We start from the raw sequence: 22930 nt of genomic DNA, 5'->3' as shown, positions 1-22930 counted from the left end.
CTTTGGACATTTTTTTAAGAACGTTTGTAAATTTAAATCAAATTATTTTGTTGTACTTTATAACTGCTTAAAATTTAGTGTGTTTCTTAAAAGCTATAAGTTGACTAAAACTTTACCGTTGCTTGTTAAAACAAGCAACCTAGATATAACAACTTAACAACAACACTTTTTAAAAGAACTTTTTTATAAGTCTTTACAAAACTTAATACAGTGCTGCATCTCTTAGACTTAAATAAAATAAGAATTTACCAAGTTGAAAATAGGCAAACGAGTTTTGAATACTGAACTTTAATAACCATTGAAACTAAAACAACTCTTTTCAACCTTTCAAGTTGTTATAATTTAAAAGTTCTAAAAGTATTAAGTGCTTCTATCTAAAACTAGTTTTATTTTGTTATTTTATCATTACCTATAGCCAATATTATCTAATTACTGATAGTTTATGTTTAACATTTTAAAAGGTGTTGTTTTACTAATAAGCTTTGTAAGTAATTTTAAGTGTTTTAAAATCCTATGAGAGCTTAAACCAGCTTAACAATTAAATTTATTTTATTAAATATATAAGCAGTAACATTTCATAAACAGTACATATTTTGTTTAAATGCTAAAATCGAGTTTGTGCATTAGTAGTTTTGTTAGTGTGAAAAAATAAGTTTGTGAATAAGTTAAAACTTGTAAGAAGTTATAACTTTTCAAAGTAAGATTGTAATAAACAAATAATTCAGATATTTATTAATTTTTGGTTCAATCTTGACGATTAAACACTGTTAGTAAATTTGTTGTGAAAAATTTAATTTATAAAATCAATTTACAGACTAAGCATTTTTTGTTTTAGAAAAGTAGCAGGTCTTAGAGTAGTGTGTACAAGTAATTTTAGTTGTTATTCTTAAACACAATGCTTATAAGTTTAATCCTTAAAAATAAGTGTTTGTTTGAGTTTTTGCCTAAGAATGAGCTACCTACAGTATTTTGAATTTAAAAAAAATCTTTCATTTTGAATAAATAACTAATAATCATAAAAGGGGATGATGAATATACACTTAGTGAAATTTGTTTGCTTGAATCTTGCACAACTTTTTTGTAAACAGGAAAAGTTTATACGAGACTAGATTTTTAAAATATTTATGTTAAGTTGGTTTTTATATTATATTTTTTTTAATATAACTTTTAAAAAAAGAATTATTTATGATTTTTTAATTATAAATTATTATTAAAGAACAAAAGTTAGCTTAAAATAAATAGATAGAAAACCTAAGAAAATTGTCTTGAAATTAAAGGAGACTATAATTTTATTTTATATCACTCATATCTTAAAAACAACTTTGAAATGTGTTAATAAATGCATAAAAATAAAATCTTATTTAGGTCTTACTAATATCTACAAACACTTAATTTGTTTTTATGAAAATTTATTTGTATACTAAAAAAGAATTAAAAAATTTACTATGTTTTTAAACAGATTTTAGCCATATCTCCAAAAAAATTGTTTGTAGATATTGATTAAACCTTTACACGCATTTTTAAAATTTTTAAATTCTGGAATTTGAGTTGTCCGAATTATAATAGTCTTGTACCCCTAAAAAAGTACTAGTCTAAATATAAATCACAAAGTTTACGGCTTGAAATAAGTACTTTAGAAAAGATTACGGTACTTTAATTCTAATTAAGACACCTAATGACAAGACAACCATTTTACTCAAAATTTAAGTCGTTTGTAAAATAAATTATCGTCTAAATGCGTTTAATTTGTTAATAAACAATTAAAATCTGGAAAGACTATAAAAAATTAAGTACGATACACTGAGGTAACTAAATCTTACAATTAAGAAAAGCTAGAAGAAAAACTAAAAAACGATTTAATAACAGTTCTGAAGTAGCTAAAAACTACAAATAAGAACTTTGCTTTTTTTTCTTGTCAATGTCAGGCTTTTTAAATGCTGTATTCAAGAATATGTATATATAGTTAAGGACTGAACAGTAAGATGTGATCAAATTATTTTAAATCGTCTATAATATGTTTATTAATTTGTTTTTACTTAGTATAAAAAATAAGATAAGTTAAAAATGTAAACAAATTTACTGTAATATAGGTTTTTAAGCTCACTTTGTTTTTCAGAAAATATATGCTTTATAAACGCAATACATTTCTCAATACATTATAAACGCAACATATTTCCAAAGATGATAAACAAGCTGTATATCATCGCCCTTTGTGCAGTTTTACTTGAAACATCAAGTGCTTATGGTAAGTATCTAAATAAAAAACTTGCAGGATTAAAACAACATGATTGTTCTACACAAAACTAAAAAAATTAACGTTTACATTGAATTGCAACAATTAATGCAACTATTTGTTTATTTTATACCAAGTTTCAATCAGCTTTTGCTAAGCTAAACAGCTAATCTTTTTACTTCAAATAACATATGTGATGTGCTTAAAATTTACTAACTCATTAATATTAAGCTGTTGATGGATGTTTTATAATCCATTTCAAACCATTTAAATTAAAAATAACAAAAAAATATTTTAAACTATATTTATTTACATACTTGATTAATCAGTTAAAACTATTTTATAATTCCAACATTATTTAATTTGTTCTTATTTATTTTACAGAAAAGTGCTACGGAGTGCTATTTGACGACATCCATAAACCTGTTCACCCTATAAACGACATTTCAAACACTTTCACTTGTGTTTCAATTGCTATACCGTGCTACAACATGCCAACTTCTTATTTGAACAACTCGTTAACAATCGAAATAATCCATCCAAATGGAACTACTTATAGCCTACCTTTGGAATTCAACTGTAGAAAGATAAACACTTTTGATTGTCACTGCGGAAAATTTAACACCCCTTATCAATCACCTTTCTATTTAAATTACTTGTTCGCAAATCATTTAGTTTATATCTACGTTGTTTACAATCAACGACTTACTCCCCCAGGAAGCTATAAAATTATTTGGAAACAAAATTCCACACCAATCAAAAAGGAAATATCAAAAGTTTGCGAAGTTGGTGATATCGTGATAAGAAGTTAGTTTTTTGTTTTCAATCAAAACTTCTAATAAATAGAAACTATCAAACTTTTATTTGGTCGCTTCATGGTTAATTTAAAAGTATTCAAATAATCACTTTTCGGCTTTAGTATTGAAATTCTTTCATGGTTTGAAGTAAAAGTTGCTAACTGAAAAATAACTATCATTACTGTATATTATTTATTAGTATGTATTGAAATGAAACTTCTTAACTCTAATTATTTTCAAAGTTTCATAAAAAATTAATTTTATTTGTCACGAACAGAGTGTGAGCTAGTAAGCGATAAATTCGAGGTTGTGAGCGAATCATCAAACTACAACGACACTGGAACGGTAGTTTGCAAGAACGGTGGCCAGATGTTCCATGAAAACTCTCTTATGTCAAACATCACTGCGAGATGTGATGAGAACGCAAAATGGTCTTTCAATGAAGACAAACTTCATTGTTATAGAGGTTTAACATTATTTTTTAAATTTTGAACAAAAACCACTAAAAAATCTAGAAAAACTTGGAACTTTGACAATTTTCACATGTACAGTGGTAAAATTTCGATTTGACTTAAATAATCTATCAAAAAAATTGTCATCATCAAAAATATTTTTTATTAAAAAACATATTTAAAGTAGCTATGTAGTATCTTTTCAATGTTTTTATACTATTTAACAAAGTTTCTTACCTTAAACTTAATTTTAAACTAAAAATAGACTCAAAAATGTGTACTTTTAAAACCCTGGAAGAAATTTGGAAAACCTGGAAAAACTTTTGAAAAAACGAGTGGCAACCATGCATTTAATAAATGTTACAATGACTTTTGTTTTACATCTAAAAAGCTAGGCCATTCCTTAAAAAAACAGCACCTCTGAGAAAAAAACTGTTAAATGTAATATTTTACTACCACATATCCTTGTCTGATCAATGATTGATAACTATAACATATTCGCAATTGTTCAAGTATTTACTATATACTGTAAAAAATATTTATAATGTTTAACTATAAAGTTTTTACAAAGTAAAACTAATTTAGTTGATTTAAGTTGATAGTTTACTGAAACTGCGAAATTAAATCAATAAATTATTATAAAGTTTTTTTTCATTAACAGACACATAAAAAAAATTAATAAAAAAAATCGTTTTTAATTTTTTGAAACAATGTAGTACGCAGTGGCTATTTAATTAACTTTAAAAGTACAGTTTTAACTAAAAGCTGATTTCAACAAATCAAGAGTGACATTTTTTCAGTAGTTAATTTTATGTATTTTTGTAGAAGTTATCTAATTTAACTACAAAAACAAACAAGTAGACATTTTTTCTTTTCTAGATGACGAAGTTGCAACAGAAGTTCAAATAACCTCAGTTATAGTACAGTATGGTGCAGAGTACTACTTGTTAACAGCAATTTTGGTTCTACTTATTTTTGCTACTTTTGTATACGTAACTATTTGGCTATACAGATCACCAAACAATAATAATAATGATATTTTAAAATAGTAAATAAATAGGGTGATTGTGTATTTGTTTGTCACAACGTTGAAAATGTTTTTAATATTTTCTTATCTAAACTCGTATGTTGATACAATAAAAAAATTCAACCTAAAACTGGATTGTTTTGAATGTGTTGTAAATTTTAATATTTATTTTAGTACTTTTTTATAACACTACAATATTTATGCTTTAATTTTTTTAACATGTACATGCTTGAGAAATTTTATTCAAAGCTTTTTAAATTGTTACTTTAGTTTAAGATTTTTAAATAACCCCGGGGTCAATACTTATACATTTTAAAGTCTGGGGTCTTTTTTTTTACTTCAAGATAATAAACTATAAATAAAAAATCCAAAAAAAAAAACGACAAAGGGATATGGGTAACAGTGGTATTGAAATAATAAAATAGTAAATAAATCATAAGTATTATTAAGCAAAATGGAGTTAATTACCAAGGGTTAGGGGTAACAGTGATAGCTAACAAAAAGTAATAACAAAATAAAAACATTAAAAAAAAAGCTAGTTACCAAACGTAAGGGTTAGGGGTAGTACTGATAGTAAAAAAAAATAAAAAAAAGGGAAAAATTTATAATAAAAAAGGCTAAACTTTTTTACTAATTGTTTTAATAATTTATATAAAACTGAACAAATTTGTTTATTATAAAAAATTTTTGGAAAACAATTATTTTTTGCTAAAATATATCTGTGGTCATTATTTTAACTCCTTCTAACTTTCGGGGTCATTTTTTCTACTTGTTGAAAACTTAGGTCATTTATTTTACTAGATCCAAACTGTTCAATGTAAAAATTTGTTGAAAATACTGTGGTTTCCAACACTTATGTCGTCATAATCTTGTATTGATGAATTAAATACAAACTATCAAAAAATAGTACTGCTAGACTTTAGGTAACTTCTATTATAACCGCTCTGCTGTGATTTATTTTACTGCCAACAGCATAAAAATGCTTACTAGATAAGTTAAATGGCAGTGTTTAGCAAGTTTCTTGTAGAAATTGCTGTCGCAGGAATGTTTTCGGAACCTTTTACTTGGTTTCATTTACGGTAACCTTAAAAAATAAATTAATCGTTGTTTTTTAGATGCTATTCTACATTATACACTGTTTAGTTATTTAAGTTTATATTCGTGATGAACATTCATGCAGCAAATTATGTTCTAAAATTTTCTACTTTTTATAAATTTGAAAATCATGTTTTTGAAGATATAGTTTTTGCAGACAAACTAACTTTTTTTGTTCTTAGTATCGAAGCACTAAAAAAGGGTAGATCGCAAGTCCATTAGTAGCTTAAAAAGTTTTTTGAAATGTTTCTGCTGAAGTTTTTCCCAGTCATTCTGGAGAAAAACTTTAAAACCCGAAAATGAATAATGATTTTCCAGAATCTCTATTTTTATAATTGAGTTAGTTTGTATTACTAAATGGTTTTTTTGTAGTTCAGTAATGAAAAGTAAATTTAATCTAAATTAAAAAATTAAACTTCAAGAAAAAATTATTGATCTTAAACGTTGTTAAAACTTCAAAGCGTCATTGTTATTTGACATACTTGTTTCAACTTTATTGACTTATAAATTTTTTTTTTGTATAACAGCATAACAAAAAAAACCTGTATAACATTCTTTAAGTACCTTTTAAACAGTTGTATTTCTTAAGAAATAGACTAAGTTTCAATTTTAGTTTTTGTTCAAACTACTCATTAACTCAGGGGTCAACAAACTGTGGCTAGCGTGCCAAATGCAGCCCGCAAAACAAATATATGCGGTCCTCGAGACACATTATACCTAAAAACATACTATTACATAAATAACAAAATAACGGTTTGTAGTAAAAAATTTAAAGTTAGGCTTTTAATTTTATAATTGATCTTTGCTAGTTCTCTGTAATATATCATATTATCTTACTTTTGGTTTTCAAATGTAGTTTTCATATTGTTATTACAGTTCTTAAAAAAACTGCGGCCTTCGAGCAACTTTTTCTAGGAAAATTAGCCTGCCACTTACAAAAGTCTGCTGACTTCTGGATCAACTAACGTTACTCAAGTTTTACAATTTTTTAACTAAGTTAGGTTATATTTTGTAATACTATATATTGTACTCTAGTTCGAAAGTTTTAAAGAACACTTAATTGTGTAACAGAATTAATATTTTGTTTTCAACTTTGAATGTCAAGTTATTTTTTATTAAAACTTTGCTCAACTCTTTTTATAAGTAAAAATCAAGGTTGCCACTTAGTAAGGAAAGTTTATTGACAACTTGGCAGAAAAATATTTTCCAGCCTAAGTTGCAGTATAACAGGTAAACACATACAGACGTAGCTGCCACTTGATCGGTAAATCACGAAAAGGTTAGGAAAACTATTAATTATTCTGCAAAACAGTCAAAACAATTTTACTTACTAATTTGGCAACATTATCATTACTTTTGCTTAAAGATATTGAAATAAAGACGCGACCCTTAATAGTTTAAAAGTTATAGAGTTAATAATTTAATATCAACAATATTACTTTGATTAAATTTTGGGTCAAGACATAAAGGTAATTTAAATAAAATCAATATAACGATAGAAGAATGTAGTAAATATTCTTCTAAAGCTTTTTATATAAAATTTTCAATAATTGAATACATTTAGCCAACAGTATACAAATTAGTTTGTCATAGACAAGACGTTTAAAGGTATCCGTAGTGTACGACTTGATAATCTAAGGTTCTTCGTGCATTAGGTCCTTGGACCAAATATTTTGAACGTTTTTTTGTTGTTCAAAAAACTAATAACACAGTGATAAAAATAATAGTTCAAAAACGCGCGGGGTAATTTTATCATTGTACATTTGTTTTTCAGGAAACTAAAAATTTACTCAAAGAAAAACTATTATTAGTTTTATGAAAATGCCCAAGACTGTATCATATATTTCTACATATATATGTATGTTAAAGAAAACACCGGGAAAAAGGTTTGATCATACTTTTTTAATCATAAGACCACAAGCTTTCGGTAGACTGAGACCCGGGTCTTGATTCAATAAATTAGACTTAAAAAAAATTCTTCAATATATAACAAATTCATTTATTACTAGCTTATAACAGTTATATTACACACATACTTATTTTAATTCCTTACTAATTAAGTTTAAAACGTACAAAAAAGAATTACTTGTAGGAATGTATTAGAAGTGAGATATTAATCATTAGAAAAATTTAAATAAATCAGCCAAAACAACTTACGCATAAGGAATAAATTTAATTCAAGTTTATAGTTACAAGTTGTGTTTATAAACAAATTTTGTTTAAGAAAAACTTATTTTTTTCTTAACATACATGTAATTATTATTTTTGTTTGTCTTAAATTTTTTTAAATTGAGCGTTTTTACTACACTACTTTTTCGGAACAAAAATAGTCTTAATTAAAAAATATAGTATATTGCTAATCTACAACTTAAACACGAAATTAAAGTATAACAAAATAAAAGTCCGTTCCTTAATTTGATAAAGTTTAGTAACACATCCGAGATAACTTAGTTTCAAGTGTTTAAAATAATCTTCGTTTATTAATAAAGTAATTTAGTTTGACATTACAAGCTTTATTACATTATTAAATAACTGTTTCTCAAAGATGTTACTTAAGTTATGTATGTTTTCGAATTTTAGCAAATAAGTAGGATATGATATTAACTACTATAAATTCAAATCTAAAAAAACTAGAATTTTTGTTCATTTAAAACATTTTCTTTAGCTAATAAGCGAGTAGCTCTCGGGCCGAAATGTCTATTTATAAACCAGGTCCTCTTACCATAATCTTGGGGAGCGGGTCAGAATGACACAGCGACAAAATGACACGGTCGTCAAATAGACACGGTGCGTCACTTTGGCACAGCGACAAAATGACACGGTGCGTCACCTTGGCACGGTGCGTCACTTTGGCACGGAGGGTCACTTTGGCACGGCGACAAAATGACACGGTGCGTCACTTTGGCACAGCGGCAAAATGACACGGTGCGTCACTCTGGCACGGTGCGTCACTTTGGCACAGAGGGTCACTTTGACACGTCGACAAAATGACACGGTGCGTCACTTTGGCACAGCGACAAAATGACACGGTGCGTCACTCTGGCACGGTGCGTCACTTTGGCACAAATGGTCACTTTGACACGGCGACAAAATTACACGGTGCGTCACTTTGGCACTGAGGGTCACTTTGGCACAGCGACAAAACGACACGGTGCGTCACTTTGACACGGAGGGTCACTTTGGCACAGCGACAAAACGACACGGTGCGTCACTTTGGCACTGAGGGTCACTTTGGCACAGCGACAAAACGACACGGTGCGTCACTTTGACACGGAGGGTCACTTTAGCACAGCGACAAAACGACACGGTGCGTCACTTTGGCACGGAGGGTCACTTTAGCACAGCGACAAAATGACACGGTGGTTAATAAGGGAGGGAACGATTTGTTGTGAAACTTCAATCTTCATTGGTATGGACAACGATCTTGTTTTTCTAGGAAACTTTTCGGTTTCCTGTCTTCTAACCAGTTTTGTAGAATCAGCAACAATCACATTGATTAACTTTAAAAACAAAGACCGCAGGAATTTTTGATCGTGACTTCATAAAATAAAGTGAAACACGTAATGTTTACACCTTCTGTTGTCCATCGTTGTACTTATAAACAACATACTCATTTTTAAGCAGTAGCAAGGTGTATAAGCTTAATAAACGACAAATAATTATTTGTATTAAACAAAGTTCAAAAAGATGCGAAAGCAGCAACTTTTTTAACAAAATACGACTGCTAAAGTTAAAGGGAATTTATTTTTGATTTCTTTCGAAAGGAAAAACTTAAACACAGTTTTGTACTAGTACTTGATACGAGTAATAAAAATTAAAAAATGACTTGCCATTTTACGACTAAAAAAATAAATCTCATATAACTCATATAATCCTATTTTTTAAACTTCAACAACATTCTGATTTAAAAAATACAATCTACATTTTAGATCAATCATTCAGCACATCAAAACAATAAACTAGTAGGTGTAAACACAGAGGAAAATTTGTTTTATAAACTAAAACTCAGACGTTATCGAAAACAACTTTTCTGCTGTTGTAATTCTAAATTCTAATGCGGTTCTTATTTTTCGATTTTATGCTTAAAGAAAGTGATACTTGCGCTCTTTTGACGACTTATTAGGTTACAATTTTAAACTAAAATACTGCGTTTCCTGACGATTTACGTTAGTTGCAACATCTTCAAAAAACCACTGTGCACTTGACTTAAAAGATCGAAATTTTACGCCTCTATGTGACTTTTGTTAGTTGCAACAAAATCGTGCACTTAGAAGTAGAAATATAATGCTCTTTCGCAAATAAAATTGTGCACCTAAGCACTAAAAATGCATAGATAAAAGTATAAGTACAAATAACCGCAAACAAATTAGTTTTTATAGAAAAACATTCCCTACATCAAGCATCTCTTTAAATAAATCTAAATAAACCACAACTACACACTTGTAATACAATTGTAGACTTGTTTTAACAGAATACAATTTTTCTTACTATAATAATACTAAAACTAATAGTATAAATGCTATTTAATTCCTTAAATGCAAAAAAATACTATAATATCTGTCATACTCTAAGTTCTATTCTTTATATTTTAGGCTACAAAGTTTTGTAAAAATTAAAAAGACTTGAAGTATCAACTTTATTAGAATTATCTAAATTGACGATAAACTTAACATTTAATACACTATTTTTAAGAACAACTAATTTTGATTTATTAGGACTCAAGTTGTATAACCTCTAGTGCTTAATTTTATTAAAAGTGATAAATTCATAAATGCGCATGAATAGTTGCATCAGACTCATAATTTTCTCTCAACTGTTCATAATACTAATTTTAACTTTTTCAAAAATTTAGGCTCCAGGACCGTTTATTTTAATTATTTGCTTTTAGACAAGTTTATTATACATTTTCAATACAGAGTTTTAAGTAAACATCCTAACTTATTAACTTTTGTTGAACATTTTTTTTTGTATGTTTTTGGAAATTTAGGACTTAACTTTTAAAAAGTTTATTTTTAACTGCACGTAATAGATTGTTAAAGCATGTGATTTACGACTCGATAACTGAAATGTTCTTTGGTATAACTTTTCGAGCGATAACCTTTTGTCGTTTAAAAAACAGTAATAATAAAACTTTTATGTTTAAACAAACTACTAGGTTAAAATATTAAACATACTTAATATAACTGGCTAGATACTACAAAAGCAGCTAAACTCTGTATTTTCAAAAACTAGAGTTAAAACACGCATGACTTATTCTTACAACGAAATAACACTGTATAAAATTAAATCTTAGTTTTTTTTTATAACAATTCCTGATAATAATTAATTAAACGTTTAACAAAAAATACTAAATTTTATTCGTTACATAATTATAAAAAGTTGTGAAACGTAAAAAGTAAAATTTATGATTATTTTTGTTTTTATACTTGGACTTAAATTTTAAAGCATTGTATCATATATAGTTTCAAATGTATCAAGCTACTATAGTTTGGAAAAAATATAATAAATCTTTTTTTCAACTAATTACTATCAAAGTTTTACAATTAAAAGTTATAATACTGAAAAAGATTAGTTTTGCATATAAGTTTGTTTATCCATGCTATAGTGACGCACCGTGTCATTTTGTCGCTGTGCCAAAGTGACGCACCGTGTCATTTTGCCGCTGTGCCAAAGTGACCCTCCGTGCCAAAGTGACGCACCGTGTCGTTTTGTCGCTGTGCCAAAGTGACCCTCCGTGCCAAAGTGACGCACCGTGTTATTTTGTCGCTATGCCAAAGTGACGCACCGTGTCGTTTTGTCGCTGTGTCAAAGTGACCCTCTGTGCCAAAGTGACGCACCGTGTCATTTTGTCGCTGTGCCAAAGTGACGCACCGTGCCAAGGTGACGCACCGTGTCGTTTTGTCGCTGTGCCAAAGTGACCCTCCGTGTCATTTTGTCGCCGTGCCAAAGTGACCCTCCGTTCCAAAGTGACGCACCGTGCCAGAGTGACGCACCGTGTCATTTTGTCGCTGTGCCAAAGTGACGCACCGTGTCATTTTGTCGCCGTGCCAAAGTGACCCTCCGTGTCAAAGTGACCCTCCGTGCCAAAGTGACGCACCGTGTCATTTTGTCGCTGTGTCATTCTGACACCCACCCATAATCTTGAGCGTAATTTCTTTATCGTGTTTAATAAACTGATAATAAAAACAGAAGACTATGCTAATTTAGATAAAACATCCACATTTTATATTTTGATGTAAAAATAAACATTAGTCTCGTAGTATAAAAAGCAGTCATTATCACTTGTTTTATGTAGGGAATAAAAGGATGGGAACTTGATTTTATTTTGTTAGATATTTCAAAAGTACTAAGTTAAAAAAGAAATTATTAAAAATTTTTAACAATGCTAAATATAGCTTTTTTATCACCAATTTGTAATAGTTTAAAGAAGCCGTTGTATTTCTACAAAAAAATAAATAAGTATTCAAACTAGTTGGAAATTTCATATAATCCATCAAAAATGGATATTAAAAATTATAACTAAGTTTTAGCAGAAAATATTTTTTTAAGGTAAAATACATTAGTCTCGCCCTTTCTTCTTTCTACAGCAACAAATCTATTTTTTTATATTAAAAAGTTAGTTACATAACGTGTAAATCTAAATGCCCCCTTAGCAATTAACATTAAATTAACCAAATATATAAACAACTTTTTTAATAAGACAAACAATTGTTTAGATATATTGTGTTCAACGATTTGCTTCCAAGCAGCTAACAACTAATTGTGTATACATTGTTTTTTGCACCATTACTAAGAACTTTTTAAAGATCTTTGTTTAAAAAAAGTTACCAAACATAATTCTATGCAGTATGATTTAAAAATGGTATTTTATATTTAGCAAACACTTAATAACATTTAATCTTTGTAACTTTAGATATTTTTTTAAAATGTTGATTTTATTTTGTATGTTTTTAAACAGGCGTTTGATGCTTGGTAAGGGAAAATGAAAAATTAAATTTGTGCTGGAGTTATTTTTTTAGATTTTATGTAAAGCTTCATTCAACGTTATGTCATTAGTTGATCTAATGAAAACTGATTAAAAAAACTAAAAACACATTTAATTTCTTCTGACGAATATCTGTATTCTTTTAAAACATTGCTGACTAACGCATGTTATACTATGAAACATCTGTGCATAGTATATAGTTTGTTTTTGTGTACTAAATTTATAATCGGCACCTACGGAAAATTTAGAGTTTCTATTGTCATCTACGGACTTAAAAACAAGTATCACCTATCTTGTCAAAATAAAGGTTTTTTCCAGGATTCTAATTTTTTATGCCCACCCTGTTTTAAATATATTTAATTCGTATATAATTTAATCAACTTTAACATTAAAATAATTTTAAAAAGCACCTGATATTACAGCTTTAGGAAAACTATCAAGCACAAAAATACAGTAACATATTGCTGTTAGAAATAGTAATGGACCTATAGTGTAAAGGTTTGCATATATTTTCAATCTTAATCTGTTACTATTGGAACTAATTAAGACTTATCAAAAGATTTTAGCTTGTACATTACTAGCATATATTTTCTTTATTTAGGTCAGTAAAAGCATGTTCATTGGTTAATAAAGTCCTTTTCCTTCTTATCGTAACAAACCAATATTTGTTTTTAATCTAATTTTTTTATTTAACGTTTTGTAACAAAGTTCTTTGAATTTTAGATAATTAAGCAAAAAATTATTTAATTTCAAGATAGAGCAAAATACAAGGTGAAAACAAAATTATTTAGGACGCTGAATTTAGCATTACTTTAAAAATTTAAAACTAATCGCATTTTGCTAGACCTTAATTTGAAAAGTAGGTCCATACAGGACAAATTATTCAAAAAAAAAAAAAATCCGAATCCGGTAGATCAATATTTATAGTTAAATGTTTCTATCAGTTTCATGATTTTTTAATTACTTTGTAATAGTATTAATAAATGCTGTTGTTCATTTTGTCTTTTAACGAATATCTTTCACTGGACCTCACACATATTTTAGTATCTTATAAGTCATATTGTATGTTAGGAGATATTTTTACTATTTAGCATTTTAATAAAAAATACAAAACTACCATCTTTTTCCTTAAACATAACTTAGTTTATTTTTACAGTATAATGTTATTGTAAATAAAAACTTTTGTGTATAGTTACAAAAAGTAAAATCAATTAAGTTTTTCAAATATAACAATACAGTTTTGATAAGGTTTGTTTTATATGTTTTTTTTTAATTTACTTTAGTAAAAACCTTTGATGCGCCAAAAAATATTTCAAGCAAGACTCAACTTTGATGTTTCTATTACTTTATGTATAAATAATAATATTTTCATGCGGCTTTACTTTACGGATTTAAAAGTCTTTACAATAAAAATCAAAAAAAAAATTACAAGTTAGACTGAGTTTACTGGTAAATTAAAAAAAAGAGATTCAACTAACATTTATTCAACACAAGTCATAGTTGTAAAATCAATTTATCTAATTATTAAAAATCATTTAGTCGATATGAAGCCATAAAGAATCAAATATAACTCTAATATCCCAATTTCCCATGCTTTTTTAGATCATTTAGTTGTTGTATGTTATTTACTATTAAACTAACTGACTAGTTAAATAAATCAGCAAGTAAGTCTACAGAACTTGAAGCCTTGGTAAAACCTAGTTTTTAAAACAAATAACATTATGATAAAATTATAATTTTTAAACTTTTATTGTTGCTAACTTGTTAAAAAAATATTATATTGCATATCTACAAAAAAAATCAAGTAAAATAAAGTTATATGAAAAAGTAAGTGCAATTTTTTTTGAAGAAGCAAATTTATGAAAACACATTAACACAGTGGTCTTTTGTTGATTAAATCTGTAGATTTTTTTGAAGAAAAATAAAACGGAATGTGTAGAAGATTTAAACGAATTTCTCCAAACTAGTAGTAATAAACTCCAAAAACAGCGGTGACGCAAAACAATGTGCTCTGAAATATTAAGAAGAAAATATTGAAATAAAAATAAAATGTGAACAAAATTATGTCGTATCATTAATTTTTTTTTGTTTAATTAAAAAAAGTTAGACAATTAAAAAACGTTAATCTGTTTTTTGCTTAAAAGTAGTTGCTAGTAGTAAATATTTGCTTGTAAACAGTATAATTAAAATGGTAAAGCTTTAAGAGCATAATTGCCTGTTATTTAACCTTTTCAGACGTAAAATCAAACTAAACAGTTTTTGCCACACAGAAAAATCACCTATTTTACAGCTGAAAAACTGACATTAATTAGCTTATAGAATGCAGATAAATATTTCTAAACAGTAAAGTTAACATGGCAAAGCTTACGTTTATGATCGCTTTTTATCCTACCTTTTTCGACGTAAAAAAAACAATTTTTTACAGTTAAAAAAACATCAGTGAAACTGAGATTGTTTGGTTATTTAAACTTAAGGTATTTTTATTACATATTTTTATTCAGAAGACAGTAAACTGACATTGGTGAACAGTTCTTGGGCGTAATTGTCGGTGTCCGAGTCCCAGAAGCACCTGCAACCCATCTTAGCGCCGGCTCCCCTCTGCTCCCCTATCAGGCACTGGACCACTATCTTGTACCTTTCGAACTCCAGTTCTGTAGAAATGTTTTGTAATACTACTGAATCAAGTGTGGATTATAAAGGTTGAGTTTAATTTTTTTAAGCTGCACTAAAATAAGTCAAAAGTAAATTTAACTAATTATCAAATAATACAGTAGTTATTAACTTATAGAAAAAAAAAAGTGGAAATGTTTAATTTACATTTTTAAATGTATTCTGAATTGTTTTAACAATTGAAACTTTTCTTTTCAAATTGCAGTAAAATAAGAACTTTTTATGGTCTGTTAACATTTAACGACTAAACAATTTAACTGTGTAAGATAATCATCCATGATAAGTTATGACGGTAGCTAAGACAAATTAAACAATTTAGACTGTTAATTCCGGAATATTATTTTTATAAACATCTAATACCTTTGCATCTATTTTTAACTTCATTCGAGATACTCGTAGTCCAACTCCCCACTTTATCAGAGTCGAACGACTGACCCTCCAAGGTATTCTTTAAGACTTCAGTTATTATCTTTGCCACTTCTAGCTTTTTGAATCTAAAATGTTTATGTAATGACAATGAAAACAACCGTGCTGATTTTTTTGCAGTATTGAGCAATTAAAAACCAAAGTTAAATTATAAAATTTTAACTAAACTTTTTGAAAAAAAATATTTCGAATATAAGAGAAAAACTTAAATAATAAGCTTTAAACACTTAATTAAGCATTATTTCATAACTGACGTAACAAAAAAAAAACGAAAAATATTTTATACAACTGAATGTATTAGTTATTAATGATTATTTTATTAAAAAAAAAATCTTACTTTTTATTGTAGTTGGGGCGTATCATGTACGTGGCTTCCTGAGGTTTTTCCTGAACGACTTCAGTGTTTCCCCTGAAACTTTCTTGAGTTGCTGTACTCATTGTTACAATTATTTGTTAATTTTCTCTTAAAAAACTATTCCTGTAATATCATATAGTTGAGTTTGCGAAATTAAAACATTTGTTATTCAGAATTTTTTTTTTATTGGAATCAAATACTTCTTTATATCGTTGCATTTTAGATAGTTTCACAAAAAGTTGTTTATTATTTTTAAAACAAAATAAGAATAATTTGTTTATAATCAAAATTTGTGCAAACTGTTGCCAATAAAAGCTTTATAAACAATATATCTATATTACCTAAAAATCAGTTAACTATACAAGGTTGAAAAACTCAAAAAAGACATATAGAACCTTAGTTAATGTTTTTATTTCACAATAAGTCGAGTTGTTAACCCAAAGTTTGCACAAAATCTAAAACATTTCAGATGACACCAACTCAATTAAACAAAATCTGAAGACGGCAAAAAAATATTTGATGAAAATAAGTCATTGAAAAACCATTATTCTTCACACCCCTCCATATACTACGCAGTCTCGGCCTGCTGCGCCACCAGCTTGATCACGGACGGCGTCGAGATGGTCGGGAATTCCCCCAACTCGGTAACGAGGACGCTGACGAACTTGGGCGGGGTGACCTCGTACGTCATGTTTATCGCCAGCAAGTTCTCGTTGCTCCACATCTCCTTCAGCACCTGCTTCCTGCAGTTCGCGTCGTGCGGCTCCAAGACGTCCCGCGGGTCGCCCAGGTCGTTCTTGGTGAACGAGTCGGTCTGCGAGTGGCTGGACAGCTTGTACGCCTCGCAGCACGCTATGAACGGGACGTTGTACTTTTTGGCCACCATGCTGATGGTCGCCGTTCCGATGCTGCCCAGGACGTAGCCGTTCGAGAAGACGCTCTGCACGCCGCATATGACCTTGTCCACGTGGTGCATGGCGTTCGAGATGTGCGATATGAAGCAGTACGCGCTCTTCACGTTGTTTTCCACCAACTTTTTCACCAGCGCCAGGCCGTTCACCTTGGGCCTGCTGTCGACCACCACCACGGTGAAATCCTTCCCCTCCATCTTCGCTTGTACCAGCGACTGCTCCACCAATCTAGAGTGGCCGTAAGTGAGTATCCTGTCTCCGTTTTTGATCTTTGTCACCGTCGACTCCACGATCACCTCACCAGCCATCTGGATCATCCTGGCGTAGTTTTCCAGGCACTCGATCAGAACCTTGAAAATAATATTTTGTGTTCAGAATATATGCATGATATTATTTTGAAAACTTTTTATATTGCTTATACAGGGTATTAAGGGTACTGCTAGTCATTTTATGAAAAGTTCATATAACTGTGATAACAATTTAACATAAAGAAACTACGTAAGTTTATAGTAAATTAAGTAATTTTTAATTTTTTGTTTATTGTTTTAAATATTAATTCTTTATTTGCCTACATTTAAAACGGAAAACTATGCAATCGAAATCAGTGTAAAAAACAAAGCACCTTCTTTCCTTCTTCCTCGTTCACGTCCCGCTCAAACTTCTGCCACTCTTCCCTCACCCTCTTGATCATGTTGCCCATGCTGATGGTCTTGGGGCGGCACTGCTCAAGGAAGTTGATTGCCTGCTTCAGCTTCAAATCAAAATGCATCTTGAACTCCTTGCCCTCGGGTACCCTCATGTCTTTTGTCATCCTTATTAAAGCTTTTATTAAAGCGTTGCACCTTGCTGATGATCCACAGATGACGTCCTGTTACATGGTTGTAAAATTAATCAGTAAATCGGGGAAAAATATATTTTATTCTGGTCAATATTTTTTTTTACTAATTTGCAAAATATATTTTTAAGATTGCTTGAAGATAGAAACGAAGATGAGAACCTCACTAACTCAAAAGTTAAACAACTCTATTTAAAAAGTAACAAATTTCAACCTGGGAGTACTTGAGTCCCAGCTTCCTGATCGAAGGGTGCACCGCGTTGCCTCCGAATGATTGCGATTTCGTGATGGGCACGTTGCGGTCATACTGGTGCAAGTGCTTCACGAAGGCCACCTAGAAAATAATATTTTTGTGTTAATATGATATATAAATTACAGTATGGTTTTGTAATCTAAATGTAACTATGTATAGTGCTTTTAAATAGTTCTGAAAAAATCATAAAAACTTTTGAATATTATATAGTGAGTACGCACAGTATAAAGAGTAGTATGAAAACTCTTTATTATGTGGTATTAACATGAAGTAGCAACATTAATATTCAAAAATATATTTTATTTTTTGAACTGTTGTTGCTATATTTTATAACTTGCTTCTTTAATAGTCTTTAATTTAGATAACATTCATGCGATTAAAAATTAAGCAATCAAATCGAGCACATAAATTTTTAAAATCACTTGTTTAAAAACTATTTACTTGAGAATTAATTTGGCACTTAATTTCTAAAAAGTACAGCACTTTAATATTGTTAATTAAGAAAGTATAAATACCATTGTTATTCTTAATGAATTATAAAAGTAAATGAAATCAGTTTATATATATTTCTTAACTTTATGTTTTTTTTTACAAACAAAACTCATAGATACAAGAGGTTTGTCAATAAAATGTACCAACTATTTTATGGTAACAAAAAAAATAAAAAGTAATAAACTAGGGTTTATATATTTAAGGCCATAGGGGGTTCAGCTTTACTTAAAATATATTGTTAAGCTATTTTTTATGCTTTTTATTTGACTTGAAAAATTCAAGTGCTTGACGAAGACTACCTTGAAAAATATGGGTCAATTATTTAGAAAAAATATATATATATATATGTATTTCTGAAAAATATTCGTAAAAATTTTGAATATGTTTTATGATGAGTACACAGATAATTAAGAGTAGCACTACTTATCATTTCTATAAAACTTCATACAGCTGTGGTATCATTTTAATATACAAAATCAACATTCGTTTTTAATGAAATAAGTAACTATCAAATCGTTGTTGTTAAGTTTTATATCTTGCTTCTTTGATTGTTTATATTTTAATTTGCAATCAAAATCAGCATAAAAAACTTAACTTTTGATTGTCACAAGTTTTTTTTTCATTAGGTTATCATTTACGAAAGTTAAAGGATCATAAAATATAATTAAAAATATAATTTAATTACAGAATAAATTAAAAAAAGATTTAATTAAAAACTTTTTAACTAAGAGATGCAATGTTTATTACTAAAATTTATCAACTTATAGACTTTATAGCAAACATAACAACATTACAATGTTATAAAATAAAGTAATCTTTTCAATTTGATATTTATGTTCACTCTCAAAATTAAGAAAAACAATATTTACAAAAAAATTGTTTATTAACAAACCAAGTATTTTTTAGATTAAACAAGAATCTAAATTTACATTTTACATGAACTTCATATATATTTTAAACTTAAACCAATAACATAGGATCTGTACTTACTTAGATATCGTCAGTATTTTTAAACTTTTAGTTTGGGTTCAAAGCTTCACTAATTTAACAATTTTATTGTTATGTATCTTAATATTTCCTTTAGTCGATTTTACCTAAAGTGTTAGGCTGTACAAAAATAAGTAAGTACAATTAATTTTACCTTCCACAAAACATTTAGTGAGAAATAAGTTTTTTTCAAAAGTTTTGTATTTTAAAGGGTGGTAAATAGTTTTTTGTAAACCTAATCCAGGCTTTTTGTGGTACAACTTTTCTTATCCCTCTTAGTAGAACATTCAATTCAAAGTTTAAAAAATTTAAGTTTACAACTACTGACAAGATACTGTAATCGTACTTTAGATGTGTTTTCGATACATAAAATTTAGATGAACTATTTTTTATTTACAAATTAATTTTAAAGATATAAAAACTTTTTTTTTTTGTATTTAAGGTTATTTACAAAAAACAAAAAAAACCAGGAAAGCTTTTACAGCCAAGATAAACCGGTTGAAAAAAAAATTCTTGGTAAAACATTATAGGGTTGCCACTCTATTATCAAAAACTAACCTGAATTGTTATTTAAAAAAGTAGTTAAATCCAAAGACTGAATAAAGTAGTACTTGTTAATGAAGCATAATTATCTAGAAACAAATTAATATTCATAATAATAAAATTAATAACAATAATACTATAACAATAATGACAACAATAATTAATATAACAATAACAATATAAACAAAGTATTTAGATGAAAAAACACAATTTTATAAAAAAAAAATTAAGTCATAAAAATTACAAAGTCGCCACTAAAAGAAGCAAAAAAATGCTTGACTGATTAAAAGCTAGTCTGAGTTTATGAGAAAATATAAATAAAAAAATTATTTTATATAAAAAGCCAAAAAAATAATTACTGCTAATCAAGCCCTAATGACTTGCAACACGAGCAAATATAAATTAACTCACCTTCTTCTGCTCATCCGCGTGCCTCTGCACGTTCTGCCTGAGCAACTGCTGCGTCTGCTTCTTGATCACCTGCGGGTTGTCGGCCTGTATGGTGGCCGGCATCTGTATGTTGGCCTTCTTCTTGCCCTCCCCCTTCCGCATCTCCTCCTCCTTCCTCTGCGCCTTCAACGCTCGCTCCCTCTCCTGTTTCTCCCTCCGCTCCCTCTTCAGCTCAGCCTTGCTCTTCTTCTGCGCCTCCTCGCCAGCCATTTTGTTTGTATTTGTTTTGGGAAATATTTTTAATTTGATCTGAGGGGTTTTTTAATAGCAGTTATAGCAGGACTTGAAATGAAAATCTTTTTTTTCAATTTTCGTAAATAAAAATATTAGTTTCAACTTTTATATACTATTCTAATGAACAGAATATGTTAACAAAAACTTATAAATATAAAAATCATTAAACCTATAATTATATATATTATATATATTCGTGCCAACGAGCAGTTTACTTGTAGCAAAATTCTAAATATTTTGAAACTAAAAGAAGCAAAAAAAATCATTCAAGAAAACTATCAGTTATAAGTAATAAATATGATAATTTGGCACAATAACAAACAATAAGCAACAGCAAGGCACAATAAAAAACAACGCTGACAATTCTTAAATATTTATCTTGCTACTATATTGTTTGAAATATATTTTTTAAGTAGTATAAACAAAAAACTAATCATCATTAACACTTTAAGTAACTTCACCTTCGATTTTTTTCTATAAAAATTTCAATTTATTACAATAAAACTATTGATTGTTTATGTTTCTAAATTTTTTAAACATAATAACTTAAATTTCAGAAACTAATTAAACCATACTTTATAAACATGGGAAACATGAGGTATTTAGACTATTTTAAACTTCGTAGAAAACGTTTTTTTTTCCTTAGGAAATCAAAATAAATGTTTTTTAAATATAAATTAGAGTCATGTATACTATAAAAATTTCCTTTACTAACGTTAGAAATAATTAGTTTAAAAAAAAATGTTACAAAAATTAAATAATTATTTTCAAACTTGGGTTTAGCATATTTCTTGGGTATGACATAAATTGCTGTTTAAATTTAAAACAAATATTTTTTTTAATTAAAAACTTACAAAAAGTTATCTACTTACAAATGTACAAAACAAAACCATAATTTTGTAAAAATCATAACAACTTGTCTATAAAACCATTTTCAGCTTGGTCAACTAGGCTGCTAAAGCAACAACGAATTAACATTTAAACAAGCAAGATATAATCAAGTCATTGTTTCAGTTTCCCTTCATTCCAGTCACCTGTACTTCTGCTTATCCGTTTTAATTTTCCACACCAAAGCGTCGTAAAGGTCATCGGGAATGTTTGCAATTTTCATCAGCCTCATGGCAACCACTTCAGGATCGTCATCTTTGCTCACTGTCAGGTAATGGGTCTTCTTATAAATGTCAGTGTAGGACAGTTTGTAAAGAGGCCTTTCTTCATCGCTGTAATCTTCCTCGAACGCTGCTTCACTCACATTGCTTCTGCGCCCAGTCATATTGCTTCTGCGCCCAGCCATGCTGTTTCTGCGCTCACTGGGCGGAACATACAAGTTTCTCTCTGCGGGATACTTTTTCTTTGGCGCCTTCTTTCTCGTGCTCTCTGATTTTTTCATCTTGTCAAAGTTGTCACGGTCCACCTGGTTCTGGCGAATGTGGTGAATGAAGCCATGGCTCATGTCCAGCCCCGGGTTTTTCTTTTCTTGGCAATCCCAGTCGACTTCTTCTTCCTCTTCTTCGGAGAGGGGCTTGTCATAGAAGCTTTCATCGTCTTCATTGCTGTCAGAATATCTGAGCTTTGACATGGAGTACATTGCTAAGTTATGTTATGCTGAAATATTAGTTTGGGCTTTTATGAGTGTCTAAAATCAGTAGAGTAGCTTTATATACCTTTTTTATTAAAAAAATTACATTAATACTAACAAATTTTATTAAGTTAAAGATAAATTTTATTAAAAAATCACAATTTTTTTTGTCACTTTAAAAATTATGTAGCTTGAGGTCTTTCAAAATAGCTTATTCAACAAAAGTTTTCAGCCCTCAATAATGATTTACTGTCCACACAAAAATCTTTGGGACAATGGTAATAAATAATTTTAAAGTCTGGAAGTTTTGTACAAGAATAAACTAAATAAACTACTTGATATATAATAACAATACTTATTTTTTTACATACACCAGACTTATAATTATTTTACTATTGTCCTGAAGATGCTTAGACAATAAAGTATATTAACAGGAGAAAACTTTTGTTAAATATACATAAAAAACCATTTGTACATATTTCAAAAGTTATCATATTGATAAATAACAAAAACCTTAGTCCATAAGTTAACTAATACAGTAACTTAAATATTAAATGATTAAATGATTTAGATACATGCTAATATTTTTTTTTTGTAATCAAAGAT

The 22930-nt window shown here is 28.7% G+C and overlaps 4 protein-coding genes across 4 annotated transcripts; 1 reads left to right on the top strand and 3 right to left on the bottom strand.

Annotated features, from left to right (window-relative positions):
* The first annotated feature begins 2120 nt into the window (after positions 1-2120).
* Positions 2121-4531, top strand: LOC145836251 (uncharacterized). Its single transcript, XM_082944073.1, has 4 exons — positions 2121-2245; positions 2618-3040; positions 3308-3496; positions 4362-4531. Exons 1-4 carry the CDS (start codon positions 2182-2184, stop codon positions 4529-4531), a joined length of 846 nt encoding a protein of 281 aa, XP_082800199.1. The 5' UTR covers positions 2121-2181.
* Positions 4532-14092: 9561 nt separating this feature from the next.
* On the bottom strand, positions 14093-16167 carry LOC145849271 (dynein light chain Tctex-type protein 2B-like). Its single transcript, XM_082954460.1, has 4 exons — positions 16023-16167; positions 15620-15753; positions 15107-15240; positions 14093-14600 (listed from the first exon to the last, which is right to left on the bottom strand). The coding sequence occupies exons 1-4, from the start codon at positions 16121-16123 to the stop codon at positions 14553-14555; spliced, it is 417 nt and encodes a 138-aa protein (XP_082810586.1). The 5' UTR covers positions 16124-16167; the 3' UTR covers positions 14093-14552.
* Positions 16168-16588: 421 nt separating this feature from the next.
* LOC145849192 (translation initiation factor eIF2B subunit delta-like) lies at positions 16589-20691 on the bottom strand. The gene is made up of 4 exons (XM_082954344.1): positions 20473-20691; positions 18001-18120; positions 17574-17819; positions 16589-17301 (listed from the first exon to the last, which is right to left on the bottom strand). Exons 1-4 carry the CDS (start codon positions 20611-20613, stop codon positions 16609-16611), a joined length of 1200 nt encoding a protein of 399 aa, XP_082810470.1. The 5' UTR covers positions 20614-20691; the 3' UTR covers positions 16589-16608.
* A 655-nt stretch (positions 20692-21346) lies between these two features.
* On the bottom strand, positions 21347-22346 carry LOC145843294 (UPF0561 protein C2orf68 homolog). Its single transcript, XM_082950761.1, has one exon. The coding sequence runs from the start codon at positions 22331-22333 to the stop codon at positions 21776-21778; it is 558 nt and encodes a 185-aa protein (XP_082806887.1). The 5' UTR covers positions 22334-22346; the 3' UTR covers positions 21347-21775.
* Between the last annotated feature and the right edge of the window lie 584 nt (positions 22347-22930).

The sequence above is a fragment of the Thalia democratica genome, chromosome 1, assembly GCF_965202585.1.
Source record: "Thalia democratica chromosome 1, ktThaDemo2.hap1.1, whole genome shotgun sequence".
In the NCBI taxonomy this organism is placed as follows: domain Eukaryota; kingdom Metazoa; phylum Chordata; class Thaliacea; order Salpida; family Salpidae; genus Thalia; species Thalia democratica.
Note: the sequence above shows the minus strand (reverse complement) of the source record. Positions and strands in the feature narration are given on the sequence as shown.